General features: G+C 40.0%; 2 protein-coding genes across 3 annotated transcripts in view; one reads left to right on the top strand and one right to left on the bottom strand.

Annotated features, from left to right (window-relative positions):
* Positions 1 to 526: 526 nt before the first annotated feature.
* On the bottom strand, positions 527 to 7,685 carry rbm41 (RNA binding motif protein 41). Its single transcript, XM_042499410.2, has 7 exons — positions 7,546 to 7,685; positions 5,852 to 5,968; positions 4,783 to 4,984; positions 3,906 to 4,110; positions 2,282 to 2,802; positions 1,036 to 1,183; positions 527 to 810 (listed from the first exon to the last, which is right to left on the bottom strand). Exons 1-7 carry the CDS (start codon positions 7,551 to 7,553, stop codon positions 677 to 679), a joined length of 1,335 nt encoding a protein of 444 aa, XP_042355344.2. The 5' UTR covers positions 7,554 to 7,685; the 3' UTR covers positions 527 to 676.
* Positions 7,686 to 8,405: 720 nt separating this feature from the next.
* The window catches only part of klf8 (Kruppel like factor 8), a 74,462-nt gene continuing 69,821 nt past the window's right edge, over positions 8,406 to 13,046 (top strand). Inside the window, exon 1 of one of the 2 annotated variants that reach the window (XM_042498781.2) lies at positions 8,406 to 8,795. In XM_042498781.2, coding sequence (XP_042354715.1) covers positions 8,769 to 8,795 — 27 coding nt within the window. In that variant the 5' untranslated portion in view covers positions 8,406 to 8,768. The remainder of the gene's footprint in view (positions 8,796 to 13,046) is intronic. The other variant, XM_042498782.2, reaches the window with a different exon arrangement.

The following is a 13,046-nucleotide window of genomic DNA, read 5'->3' as shown; positions in this document are numbered from 1 at the left end:
CATTGACAATGTGACATGCTGTAAGTGCGTCCCTCATGACTGAACATGCCTGCATGTATTGATCACAGTGAGGTCACAGGGTTCAGAGTGTCTGAACCACCTGCTCAATCAATATAACAGTGAAAAGCTCATGAAAACAATGCAGTAAAAATCATTCCGCAATTTAATCATATTTTGCTTGTTTGCCCAACTGAGCGAATATTTTAAAGGAGAAAAAGCAAAAGAAACAGAATATATATTTTTACCATTTTATGGTGACAAAGAAGCATAATTAATTGGTAAAATGCCTACAGAATCTCATTTAAAATGGTCAAATATTTATGCAGGATTTTATGACTGAAAAAGGTCTGACTAAGGTCTGAAGCTTATAACTTAATTCTGAATATAAAAAAGTTATCTTCTTTTAATTAGTGTTTTTATGGCATGTCATTTTAAAACCTGCATGTTTACATGGAAATGATTATCAAAATTACAATAAAAAGATGGATTAAAGTCACTGCTAGTTTAGAAAGATCAGTACAAAATATGGTTTTGTGCAAAACAGACATTTATTAAAATTAAATGACCACTTTAAACCCTAAAAAATAAATAATATACAATCACATCCATCGCAGCCTTTAATTTACCACTCTGGAGGTTCCATGTTGTTGTCAGGAATAAATGTTTTTTTTTTTTGTTATTTCTCCTCCTCCTGCTTCTCCTTCTGTTTCTCCTCTTCCTGTCGCTCACGGCCAAACTCAACCACCAAAGGTTTCCCTAGCAACCGGTATCCATGGACCAACTGCAAGGCTTTCTGGGCCGTTCCAGCATCTGTCAAAGGAAGACAAATACACCTACTAACAGATCCAGTGTGTAAGGTATACTGGAAAGAACACACAGCTTAGTTTTTATTTATTTATGGTTGGTCAGTGTGTGTGTATGTGTGTGTGTGTGTCACTTTGTGAAATGGATTACTGTCAAATCAACAATTCCCCGGTCACAGAGGTGCTGCACTGCACCACTTTTACCTCTTGTATGAGAGAAACAGTTCCTCACCTGGCAGAGTGATGAAAGCCTGACCCTTCATCCTTCCAGTCAGCAGGCGATAAAGGACTGGCGGCTCGTTGTCTCGCTCAAACCTGGAGAACAGCGCCACCAGCTGGGCCACTGAGGCCTGAGGACTCAGGTTCTTCACACACAGCACCTACAGTGGGACGCACGCAGACAAAAATCTTCAGTTAGTCTCTGTGGATGCTTAGTGGAGTTGGTCATTTGTCCATATTCAGTCACTGTCCCACTGCAGCTCTTTGATATAGGAAAATATAATTAAAGTTTACAACGACAATCATCCTTTTCTTTTGACCTACTGAAAGAAGTCAAATTTATGGGTCCTCGACCTGGAGATCCTGAAGGTTTTCAACAACTCTGAGATCATTTAAATTATTTTAATGCTCAATTTTAGCAGCATTAAGTGCCCACAGTGCAACTGTTAATATTAAATAACAGTTTTTGCTTGCTGTAATCATTCATACTGCTCATTCTGGCCACAAGAGATCAATTTCTAAAGCAATATCAGTGAAAGTGGAGGGGGAAAAGAAATGGCCCACATTTCACAAAAAAAAAAACAGTACACAAGAAGAAAGAAAAAAAAATATCTCTAAAAAATAACTAGGAAATATGTCCAGATAACTATACTAATTTACTGTTATAAATAAATATTTTAAATTATGTTAAAGAAAAAAACACATATACTTTATCCGTTTTCAGCACTTTTTCCCAGAATTTCTTTTCTGTTTTTTCTATTTTCAGGTAATTGCTTGTAACTTTTTTTTTTTTTTTTTTTACTAATTTCTTGCTCACTAATTCTCTTGGGCCAGGTGTTGTTAATTTGCTCATCGCCTTCATCTCAAGTTTTTGTAAGAAATTAAACCAATTTGCTCAGTTTACAAAGGGTTAAGGCCTTTGCACACCCAGCCCAATTATTTTTTGGATGTGGTTATTGAATCCGTCATCTGAAAAATACTGCTGATACCATTTATCGCCTGTGTGATATGTAACTGGAGAGTATATTTAGAATTGTACGTGTCTACTCAGCTGTTAGATACACCGCACATTGAGAGCGAGGTGCATCCTTTAAGGTGAGAGCATTTTTAAACCAATTTTCTTTTCAAATTCTGGATTTGAACCTGGTTTTGACTGGGAGCGAACATTTCTCCAACAATACATTTGTTTTTATGTGTGTTTGGAAACCGTTAGCATTGTAGCCATCTTACAACAATAGTCTGAGAGTGGCTGTTGATACCTTGGAGGGTTTTCCTGGCTCGTAGTTTTGGAATCTCGGGATGCTCCGGATCCCTTCTTCTGATTCACGGTTCTTCAGGATTTCTTCATCTGAGATCATCTCAATCTCTCCTCTGACAGTCAGTGGTCCCCCTGAATTTGCCTTCGCCGCTCCACACAAACTGCCGATTGGCTGGCTTATGTTTATTCGTGTTGGGGCAGCCAGCTGTGGTTGGCACGCTCTGTCCTGAGCGAGCTGCTGCTCTGAGGTGTCTGAATTTGACTCTGACTGACTTGACAAGCTTCTCTTCTCACCCTGTGGTTCTGATTGATGGTCAGTGGCTTCCTTTGATTGGTTGTTGTCTTTCTGTGAGTCCTGTGAATGTTCAGATATAATTTTATGTGGCGACAGGTGGGATGCTTCGGTTGTCTCTCCCTCCTGTAGTGGAGCTTGTTTTCTGTTCTTGCTGAGAACGTCTCGGTAAAGAGAGTCCATTGGATCAGAGGACGACGCCCCCTCCTGGCCCTCCTGGTTATCTTCATCTGTGAGGGACAAAACAACAACATCACTGGTGAAATCCTCTGACATGGACAGCGACTGGCTCATCCCATGGTTGCAGGACTTTGAGAAATTAAATGATGCATTTGCTGGAAAATCTCATCAATAATGTCATTTCAAAAGTTTGAAAATAGAAGCAATGTTGCCATCAAAACACAAGCCGACAGTAATTTGTTAAATTCCTTTCCTGGCAGCTGCATGAAAAAAAAACAAGAACATATTCAAGACTTCTAAGATTGAACTGATGAAGCACATATAAAGGCTGTATTTTAAGGTCTCGAATGTAAATAATATAATTTTGCCTTTTTACAAACACTGTTCTAAAACTGGCAATCAAGAAACTAAGATATAGCTGACCCAAATGACTTTCTTAAAAGCTCTTGGTAAAAACAACCTCTTAAAATGTAAGCTTGGTATTCCCAATCCGATCATGCTTTCCTGTGTTTTAGTATCTAAATGACTAATGGGAACAATGACGTTTGAAAAAGGTTCAGTATTGAGCGAGAGTGCTGCAGCTGGTAGCCAAATAACAAGCTGCAATGTTATCCCTGGGGCATGTTCGCACAATCAATTTCTAATCCACTAAAATTGCTTGTTTTTGCCGCTGACAGGCTCACTGAGTCATGGACTTCCACCAAGCACCATTTAAATAAACAGCAATTTCAGCATGTACAGAATCAGCATATATATATATATATATATATATATATATATATATATATATATATATATATATATATATATATATATATATTTTTTTTTTTTTTACATCTAACTGGGTGAAATAAAGGTTTATTTCAACCAACCCAAAGTGGAACACTGGACTGATAAATAATAATGGTTAAACAAAAAAGATCTTACTTTCAAGCATAAAGAGAAATAAAAATAGCAAACATGTCCTTTAAGCAAATGAAATTAGATATAAAAGTATCTCCGTCAACCTGTACTTTGTCACTTGCTTTTTGAATATTTGGAGGTTCAAACAATTCTCGGGATTAACCAATCCAACTACAGATAATTTCAGCATGTCCCTCATACTGGTCAGACAACCCATAACACTGTTTAGTTGATGGCACCCCAGTTTTACCTCTATGGTAAAGTGCAGTGAGGAAACCCAGGCGGTCAGTTCCCTGGAAAAGCGCTTGTTCGATCTCCATCTCCCGGCGTGACAGCGGCCGGCTGGCGGCGAAGCGCTGTGGGCGGGACAGGAGCTCGGCCCTGGCTTCAATCTTGTCTCTGATCACCTGCAGGCGCTGCTGCCTCGCACCCGGAGCTGCGCACACACCATGAGACTGCGTGGGTGATAAGGTCGGAGGTCAGAGGTTAGTTTGTGAGATGAGGTTTGCATGTGTACCAGTGTTTACTCAGGGATTTAGAAGCTTGATTTTTGACCTAGATGTTCACATGATTCTACAAGTATATTTAATACTCTTTGTTGTCATTTATCTTCTGTCATTTATCTTCTGTTGCATTATTCTGTAAAATTTTAATTTTTTATCTTTGTTTTTATTTGCTGTTTTCAAGTTGAGGGGAGGTCTGTTTGTGACCTCCCCTGCCCCCTTATAATTATTTTTTTATTCATTTATCTGGATTTTATGCCGTTTTTAATTGTGTGCAAATAAACAAAAACTAAAGAAACAAACAAAAAACAAAAATGCTTAATTTGACATTTGAATGTTTTATTCATCTGTTACTGTAATTTTGAGCATCAGCTGTTACTTTTTCTATTGTAACTTGTATGTATGTGGTGTACTTTTTTACCGGCTATGAATGAAATAAAAAATAAAAAATAGAGGTTTTAAAGGTATTTAGACCCTTTTTCGGGTGATGCATTTTTAAGCATGCAATGCAGTAGAGGACAGTGAAAAACGTACGACAGATTTATAGTTTCTAATACGTACACCCTGAATGTGTTTGCATCAAGAAAACCAGAGAAAATATCAGGAGAGCGTGCAGGTTTCCACCTTCTCTGTTGCTTCTGGTTCATCTCTGCGCTGCCACAGCTGGATCTCAGTGTCAGTTAGGCCCAGTTCCCGCAAGCTGGCCAACTCCTTCTCCCCATCCTGCAGGGCCTGGAACTGGGAAAGGCTTCTCACTCCAGCTGCCTGTTCCCCAAACGGCCGATAGAGAGCCGCGGGGGCGAAGCACTGCCTCTTGGCTACACATCTGTAGGACAGAATTTAGTTCAAAATGACATCAACACATAAACCTTTGTCTAAATGATGTATGCATCATGCAGGATTCACTCAAAGCTCTAAAAAAGCAGCTACAGACACTCTCCGAATCACACGCCTTTAATGTTTCTGATGTTTAACAATCAGAATTTACTAATAAAAAGATGGCTCAGAGTCCTCAGTCAGAGGATGTAGCCTCAGGGGTTGGGTAAAAGAGAATCCTCCAGGCTGCTCTGTGGGACACTGTGAAGGCAACATAACAGAGCGTTTGATGGACGCTTTTATCCAAAGCACCTCACAGTAACAAGAGCGTGGGATTTTATTTTATATAGCACAGAGAGCTCTGCCGGGAATAAAGCTGCAGACACTGCGTACTTTTCCCACTGAGCTACACAGGAGCACACAGGCAGGTTTTTATTAACACTGCTTTTTATTTTTTTTTACTGTCGCTGTGTGACAGTAAATTCATCCAGTGAGAGGTTAGCTATCAATTGCACTATGAAAGTCTGCTGTCAGGAGGCAGATTTTAGCCAGAAACTTGCAAATTTCATCTCAGGATATTTTGCCTGTAGTAGTAGGGGATTATTTTTCAAAAAGTATTGTGACAACAGTGCCATTGCACTGATAATATTAGGCAAGGGATTGTATTGTATTACATTTGTGTCTACAATTTTCCCCAACCCCAGTGAGTGCCTGCAACACTGTAAGTAAAATCTAAGTACAAAGAACTGTGCTGGACTGTAAATCCACATGTAAACAAAATGTTTCCATAGCTTATTATCAATTTATGTTTGGATTTAATGTTTTCCCCTACACATTATAATGCCATATTTTTATGATATAACGAACAGTTTCTGACCGGTCGATGTCGACGTCAGTGTGGAGCTGCTGCAGCAGGAGGCTGTGCAGCTGCCGCTGGCCCTCCGTCTCCTGCTCCTCCAGCAGCGGGCCGTCCTCACAGGGTCGCCGGCTCACTCTGTCCAACACCACACAGACACATCGGTTCAGACTCTCACAGTGGATGCTTATAGTAGGAAAAAACACATCCCTCATTATCAACAAAGTAACAGTCAGGTGACAGTATGACAGCTGTCTGCCATTTCTGCCAGTGGACGCTTTAAAAGTGGCTATTTTGAGGGTTTTTGTGAGATTAAAAGCAGCTACAGAGGAAATTCAACACATGACTTGGACAAATAGAATCAGGGCTGCAACTAACAATTATTTTTATTATTGATGAATCTGTCAGTTATTTTCTTAATAAATTGATAAACTGTTTGGCAGGCCCATATAAAAAGGGGAGTGAAAAATAGCTATTACAATATCATGAAATCCTCCATGCTGTCCTTACATCTCTCATTTTGTCTGAGTAACAGTCAGTCACATAAAATAAAGAAAAAACAGATAATCATTATATATGAAAAGCTGGAAGTACTGAATATTAGGGAATTTAGGTTAACAAAATGACGTGTATGATCAATGAATTATCAAAATAGCAGATAGCAACAACAGATTGATTTTCTCTGGATCAACTAATCTATTAATTGATTAGTTGTTTTTTTATTACAAGATGTGACGTGATCAATCAGAAATATGTCAAAGCCAAATACATTTTTAAATACTGTACTGAGGTAGGCATACCTTTAATGTCAGTGAGTGTATTAGGCCATTGCATGCAGTATTTCCAACTTTGAACAGGATTGCTTTATTTATTGCAGCATTGGATTTACAGAATCCCAATGCATATTTCTTTTGAACATTTTTTCTGTTTAGAGAAAAATTAAGACATTTCCAGCATAAATGAATGCAGAAAGTCCACAAATTGGTGAATAAATATTCACCAGAATGCAGGAAAGGTCACGTTTTCTGCAGGAGGACCGCAAACCTTTCGTTTCATATGCTGATATGTTGAAACGAAACCTAAGCCCTGGTGTATATCGACAACACCGAATTACCAATTAGAAATGTCTCTGAGATGCTCTTGTAAAAGGTGTACAATAAGAGCTGGGCAGTGGACTCCAATATATTCTCCAGGCGGTCTGACATTGACTCCGAAGAGGTTAATAAACCAACCTAACCGTCTTTTGAGAAAGAGACAGGGCAGTTACCGTTTTTCTATTGAGTCTAACTTTTTTCGCTTTTAACTTCTCTGTAATTTCATTTCGTATGTCAGCAGTTAAATGTGATAAACTGGAACCTGCAGGGGTAAACTACAGCAGTACAGCACACAGAGGGGAGACAGACGATCTAAACTAAGCTTTGAAGCTACAATATGATTTGATAAAAATGCTCAAGTCCAGTTTAAAGCATTTTAAAATTAAATAGCGATTAACAAAACACACGCGGCAGCCACAGGCGAGCTAACGTTAGCTTTGCTGGCTGTAGCTATCTCCATGACAACAGCGGTGTCTTATAATCGACACAAAAGCTGTAAACACGTATTTTTTGGCCAATATCAACTCAAGACAAATCTTCAACCACAAACTTTGGATTGAAATGTCATAATTCTGATTAAATTACCAGTATATGACGCTGATAACTCAAAGTTTTGTTTACCTTCGCATGCTTCCGCCTTGTGCTTCCAGTTCCTGTGTGTGGAATCATGGGAAATGTAGTAAAATCTTCATATGAATAATAATGATCTATAAGATGTGTTTCGTGGTTAGGAAAATAACGCCACGTCTTATAGATTTGAGGTATTTGGGGCTATATAGAGCTCTGCATATTATATTTAGTGCAGAAATAATCATATTCAAAAGAAAAAAGCATGGGAATCACATTTTGTTTTGAAGCTGTTTGGCTGAATGTTGCTCTCTGTGTGGAAATTCACACCCGATCTAACATGCCGCATGTATTTGTTATGTTATATAATATCTTCTAGGAATAATGGACATAAAACCCTGGCAGCCTACCACACCCAGCTTTATTAGAAGGGGTGTGGTTATAACCAAATGTCCATCATCCGACTTGGCTGTCTTCATGTGTCCCCTCAGCTGTGCATGGTGTCATATTTATCAAACGTGATGCTGCAAAGCCTTACTGGATATATACTCTAAACCGCTCCCACCCTCCCCACCCAGCTGAAGTGTCCTCAATTAGCCTGCTGGCTGACGTCAGTAAGGTGACATGGGTGCTTCTCTTCATCTCTGAGCAATATAAGCAGCCGGCTGCTGCAACATGGCAAGAACAGATGATGCATGAATGCGAGCAGAGCCAAGCAGGTTGCATGCAATTAAAAAAAATCCCATGCAAAAGTGCGCGGTTGTGCAGCAGCTCCTCTCCTCTTGCCCGCCTGCCTGCAGCCGGTGTTGGGTCGCCGGCAGCTCGGCTCTCGCTCCGCTCCGCTCGGCTCCTCTGCAGGGCTGCAGGGCTGCGCAGCTCCTGACTGACAGAGAGATGAGGGGTGGGGACGCAGGGTGGGGTCACAAGCAGGGAGAGGCGGAGGAGGAAAAGGCAGAGAGAGAGAGCCCAGCCCTTGAATACACGGCAACAACACGCCGTCAGAGAGAGGGAGAGACACAGAGAGACTGGCTGTTTTTGGGGGGAGCAAAGGGAGCCTTCGACGCTGCGGATATGAACTGAAAAGAAACACTGGAAGAGACAGGGATCGTGTGCCTATATCCCGAAATCTTACTGTAAAGGTGGAAAACTAGCCCCCCCAAACCCTCCTTTCTCCCCACCAGTTCTTATTCAGATAGAGCTACACCCAAAGCCCCGACCGACCCCCTCCTGCTCCTGCTGCTCCACCCCTCCGCCGCTGCACCGCTCCGGCAACCGAGATGCACACGGAGACCCGTAACAAGAAAGTAAGTGCACGTTATTGACTTTGCCCTGGTCAATGAGAGGAAAAAATAAAAGGAAAAACATCTATGTGTGTGGATGATCTGCCAAGTACAGTTGACATCGTCAACTCAACATGTGCCAAATACGAATGTCACTGAGTATAGATGTATATAACAGGCAATTACAAGTGTATCCTTGCAGACAGGCTGCTTATTTTGCAATTAGTGGAGGAGTTTTGTAACAGCGACCTCATTGCATTGTAAGAACATCATGCTTGGAGCACTGTCATTTCCACCGTTCATACGGAAACCTCTCTGCCTCCTCTGTCTCGGCGTTTCTCTCTGTGAACGAGGTTAGTTCAGGTTCAATTTTAAATGCTCTGTGATCTCTGAGAGGCAGGAAGGAAACGGAAGGCAGAAACTGCAGCTTGTAGGACACCATCTTAGCTTTTAAAGGGCCAGCAGCCTCCTCTGAAATACACAAACACACAAACCCTGGGAAGCAGCCAGGTAACACTGCCTCCAGCCACACTGCACGGGCCCTGCTGCCGACTGGTGCCTTTAAATGAGTGTTGCTTCAACATGTTATGTTTATGTGCCAGTTAGGCTGGCAGTATACACTCAAAAGTAAATGAAATCTTAAGATTGTTATAGAGCACAAAACTGAAAGCAAACATCTTCAGTGTAGCTCCGCATATGTGTATTTGATGGTTTCTGGGGAAGATGCTGGAGACAAGTTACAGTTTTGGTACATAACTTTCAACTTCCTCAATAAAGAAGTGGACTTTGACCTGCAAATTTGCATGGCTGATCAACTGATGTGCATTGTGTTTGTGGATTGTTTGATTGACTTAAGTGTTCCACAGTAGCCTTTTACACTACCAGAACTTGCACAATGCAGTTGCCTATCACTCTTGCTCTGTTGTTTTTTTTCATTTCTTTATTTTCACTTTTTGCAGACAAACTCCCACACACTGTCTAACTTTTTTTTTTTGATAAAACAATTTATTGTTTATATAAAACTCTAGATGATAATTAAAAATGCCCACCACATTTTCTTGGAGCCCTAATGGTGTCTTCAAATTGCTTGTTTTGTCCAATCAACAGTAAAACCCCCAAAGATATTCTATTTACAATGTTACATAACATAAAAAAATCTAATCTATACATGTGAGATGCTGGAGCCTGCGAATGTTAAGCATTACTTGATAATAAAATAGTTGGCAATTGATTTTATGATCAACAGACTAAATAATTAGCATTTTTTTAAGATTAACACTGCCTTGAAATGATCTTAAAGTTTGTAGCCCTTAACCAGTTATCTGGCATTGTTGACTAATTGCAGATGAGGGCGTACTAGCACGGGGTAAATGAGGACAAACTGTGAGAGGTTTGTCTGGCCAGCCTGTGCAGGCCGAGGCATGAAAGCCAGTTGTGGCCCTTCTGTCTGGTCCTTACCTGCTGGTTTACCTGTGTGGACACAACCAGGATGCAACACATTTTTGTACAGGGCTAGGCCATATGGAGAGAATAAAATACTGCAATATTTTTGACCAACTACCTCAATATCAATATTGTGACTATAGCCACGAAGTATTTCAGATTTTTAAAAAATAAATAATCATCAGTAATGTGGATATTATGACAAAGTGGATAAAGGGAAATAATAGAGCAGCTGGTGAGTTCAGTATATCACTTTAGTAATGCTGATTTTAAAATCTGGAAAAGACAACACTTTTTGATATTACAATATCCAAAATCGAAGACGAGATCTAGTCTCATATCACAATATTGACGCAATATCTATATATTGTGCAGCCCTGAGTTTGGATATGATATACCTGGATGGCTTTCCAAACTGTATTAATGGATCATACGGAAGGTGTAATGATTTGATCCGCACAGGCTATCATACCTAGTGCTGCCTTGTACCCACGCTGTGTTTTGTGACATCTTTATCTGATCGCTTTCTTTTTAGAGCATATTCAACAGTGCACTTGTAAAGCTGCCAAGTGTTGTGTCGACTGTTGGATGGTCAGCACAACAGGGTGATAACAGCTAACATCGTCAAGTTAACAGAGGTGTAAATTTAGTTACACAAACATTTGTCAGAGGTATTGCTGCATGGAAGTTGAAATAATGTAAGACTCTGGTAGAAAATAGGCTATTTTTTAATCATTTCAGAAAGTTAGCAGGCTTTCTTGTCTTAATAGCTAACATTACATGCAAGTTTTGAACTTGGAGGGTTAGTTACTTTATGCTAAGCCTGTTAACAATTACTTTATTTGTCAGTCAATCTGTGGATTATTTTCTTGATTAATTGTTTGGGCTAAAAAATATTTAAAAAATAGTGATAATGCAAATTGGTGTTTCCCAAAGCCCAAGACCCAACCAACTTATCTATGTGGGTAGTAAATGGACTGAAAAATGAGCCCTATGAAGGATTGTCCTTGGTTCCCATAATGGCCCCATGCCAGTTGCCCACATGGGTTGTTTTACCCAACTGGGCTCCACATGGGTTATGCTATTTGGCTACCTGGGTACCAAGTGCGTATGGAACCAAAATGGACATCTTTTTTTCTGTTTTGTTTTTCCCCAAACCTCAAAGATATTCAGTTTACTGTCACAGAAGAGTAAAGAAATCAGAAAATATTCACAAGAAGCTGGAATTAGAGAATTCTACTTTTTTTCTTTAGGAAAGTACTTGTAATTGATCATGACATTGTTTGGTGATTATTTTAATAGATGACCAGTAATCGATTAAGCATTCCTTCAGATAATAACAAGAATGCTTCACAAAATTACATCCCCTCCTCTCTTAAATGTCACCTCTATTCCACTTAGATCAGCTCCGCCTCCAGGTAAAGGTGTGTAGCTGTACCCTGTTTGAGCATCTCTTACGTAAAATCTGTATAAAGGGTCAAAGCACTTGGGGCTCTGGGGCAAACATGTGACTCCTTTGCTCAATGAAGGGCTTTTAACCGAAAGTGGAAACCAATACATCACTCTGTAGCCTTGTGACTGAAGACTGCTTTTACCCCTGTCATTTTAAAAGTAGCAAATACAGTAAGGAGCTTTCAGCCTGCAATAAACTTAGCGAGGTGTTGTCATGACTCCCCCCTGTACAGTTATAATTAGCCTCAATGAAGCCATTAGATATGAAAAGGGACATTTATGACTTGTGCTGCATGTCAGTATCCCAGGCAATCCACATGAACAACAGCATCTGAGTCACAAGCACTTTAGAAGCCAAATGCAGTAAATCTGCAGGAATTTGCAGCCTGCATTACACTAGAACACTTTATCCGCAGGTTTCAAACACATAATTGTAATTGCAAAATTGTGGAGCTTTTTTCCTCCACGTCTGTCTTTTCTACTAGCCTGCTAGTGCAGACGTTTGACGCGGAAACACACTGAAGACCAAAAGTCAAAGCAGATAGGAAAGAATATTTCTTAATTATTGCCCCCTTTTATTGCTTGGGTCTTGGATGTGTGTATCATAAACTTTGAGTAGATCCTAACTGACTTGTTATCAGCTCTGATCATGTGGTGTGGTAATTATTGAATATTTTTTGGGGGCAGATGGCGCGAGTGAACTGTGAAGCGCAGAAAAAAAAGTGCTGCTCTTTTTGATCATGGCTGCTTGTTTGTGTTGGTGTTCTCTCGACTCGGGTCTAATTATCTTCAGGTCTAGACTTCTACTGCTACATCCTCTTTTGGGTTGAAAGAGTTTTGAGGTTTTTTTTTTTGTAATTTTCTCTTGTTTATTCCAAACAAACCAGAAACATAAAGCGCATCACTTCCTGTGTGCTGGAGAATCTCTCCCTCACAAAGAGCTGCATAACAAGTATAGTTAACAACAGCCTCTCTAAAAGCTTTAATGTGCCATAATGAGAAAAGTGAAATACACTTTATTGTTACATCAATCAGTCCACAGACATTTATTTACACACTCTAAATATTGTGGGTTATTAATTTGACGTATGTGGTGTAATAATGTCCAAACACCCGCAGGTAAGATGGATATGATGGACTGCACAGTTAAAGAAGAACTAAGTGCGTAATTGTTTCCTTAATGTTTAAGCGGAATGTGTAGAAACATCTTTCTAATGCTCGGTTTTTTACTTTTACCTTTGACCCAGAAAACTGTTTTTGATGCTGCAGGAACGGAAATCAATTTCCTCCCGTCACACTTAAGGCTGTGCATTATTGGAAGTGTAGTTAACTGATAGCTGTGCACTGATTCTGCATCACAGAGGCCCGACTGAGCATGCT

The sequence above is a fragment of the Plectropomus leopardus genome, chromosome 15 (genome assembly GCF_026936395.1).
Source record: "Plectropomus leopardus strain MGB_pleo_1.0 chromosome 15, ASM2693639v1, whole genome shotgun sequence".
Taxonomy (NCBI): domain Eukaryota; kingdom Metazoa; phylum Chordata; class Actinopteri; order Perciformes; family Serranidae; genus Plectropomus; species Plectropomus leopardus.
The sequence above is the reverse complement of the archived record's forward strand: the minus strand, read 5'-3'. Positions and strand labels throughout refer to the sequence as shown.

What these genes read in the sequence shown, in the direction of transcription:
- rbm41 (XM_042499410.2), bottom strand. An exon ending in AACCAGAAGCAACAGAGAAG is followed by an intron (nt 4,111 to 4,782) that starts GTGGAAACCTGC and finishes TCACCCACGCAG; the next exon opens with TCTCATGGTGTGTGCGCAGC. An exon ending in CACTGCACTTTACCATAGAG is followed by an intron (nt 2,803 to 3,905) that starts GTAAAACTGGGG and finishes TGTCCCTCACAG; the next exon opens with ATGAAGATAACCAGGAGGGC.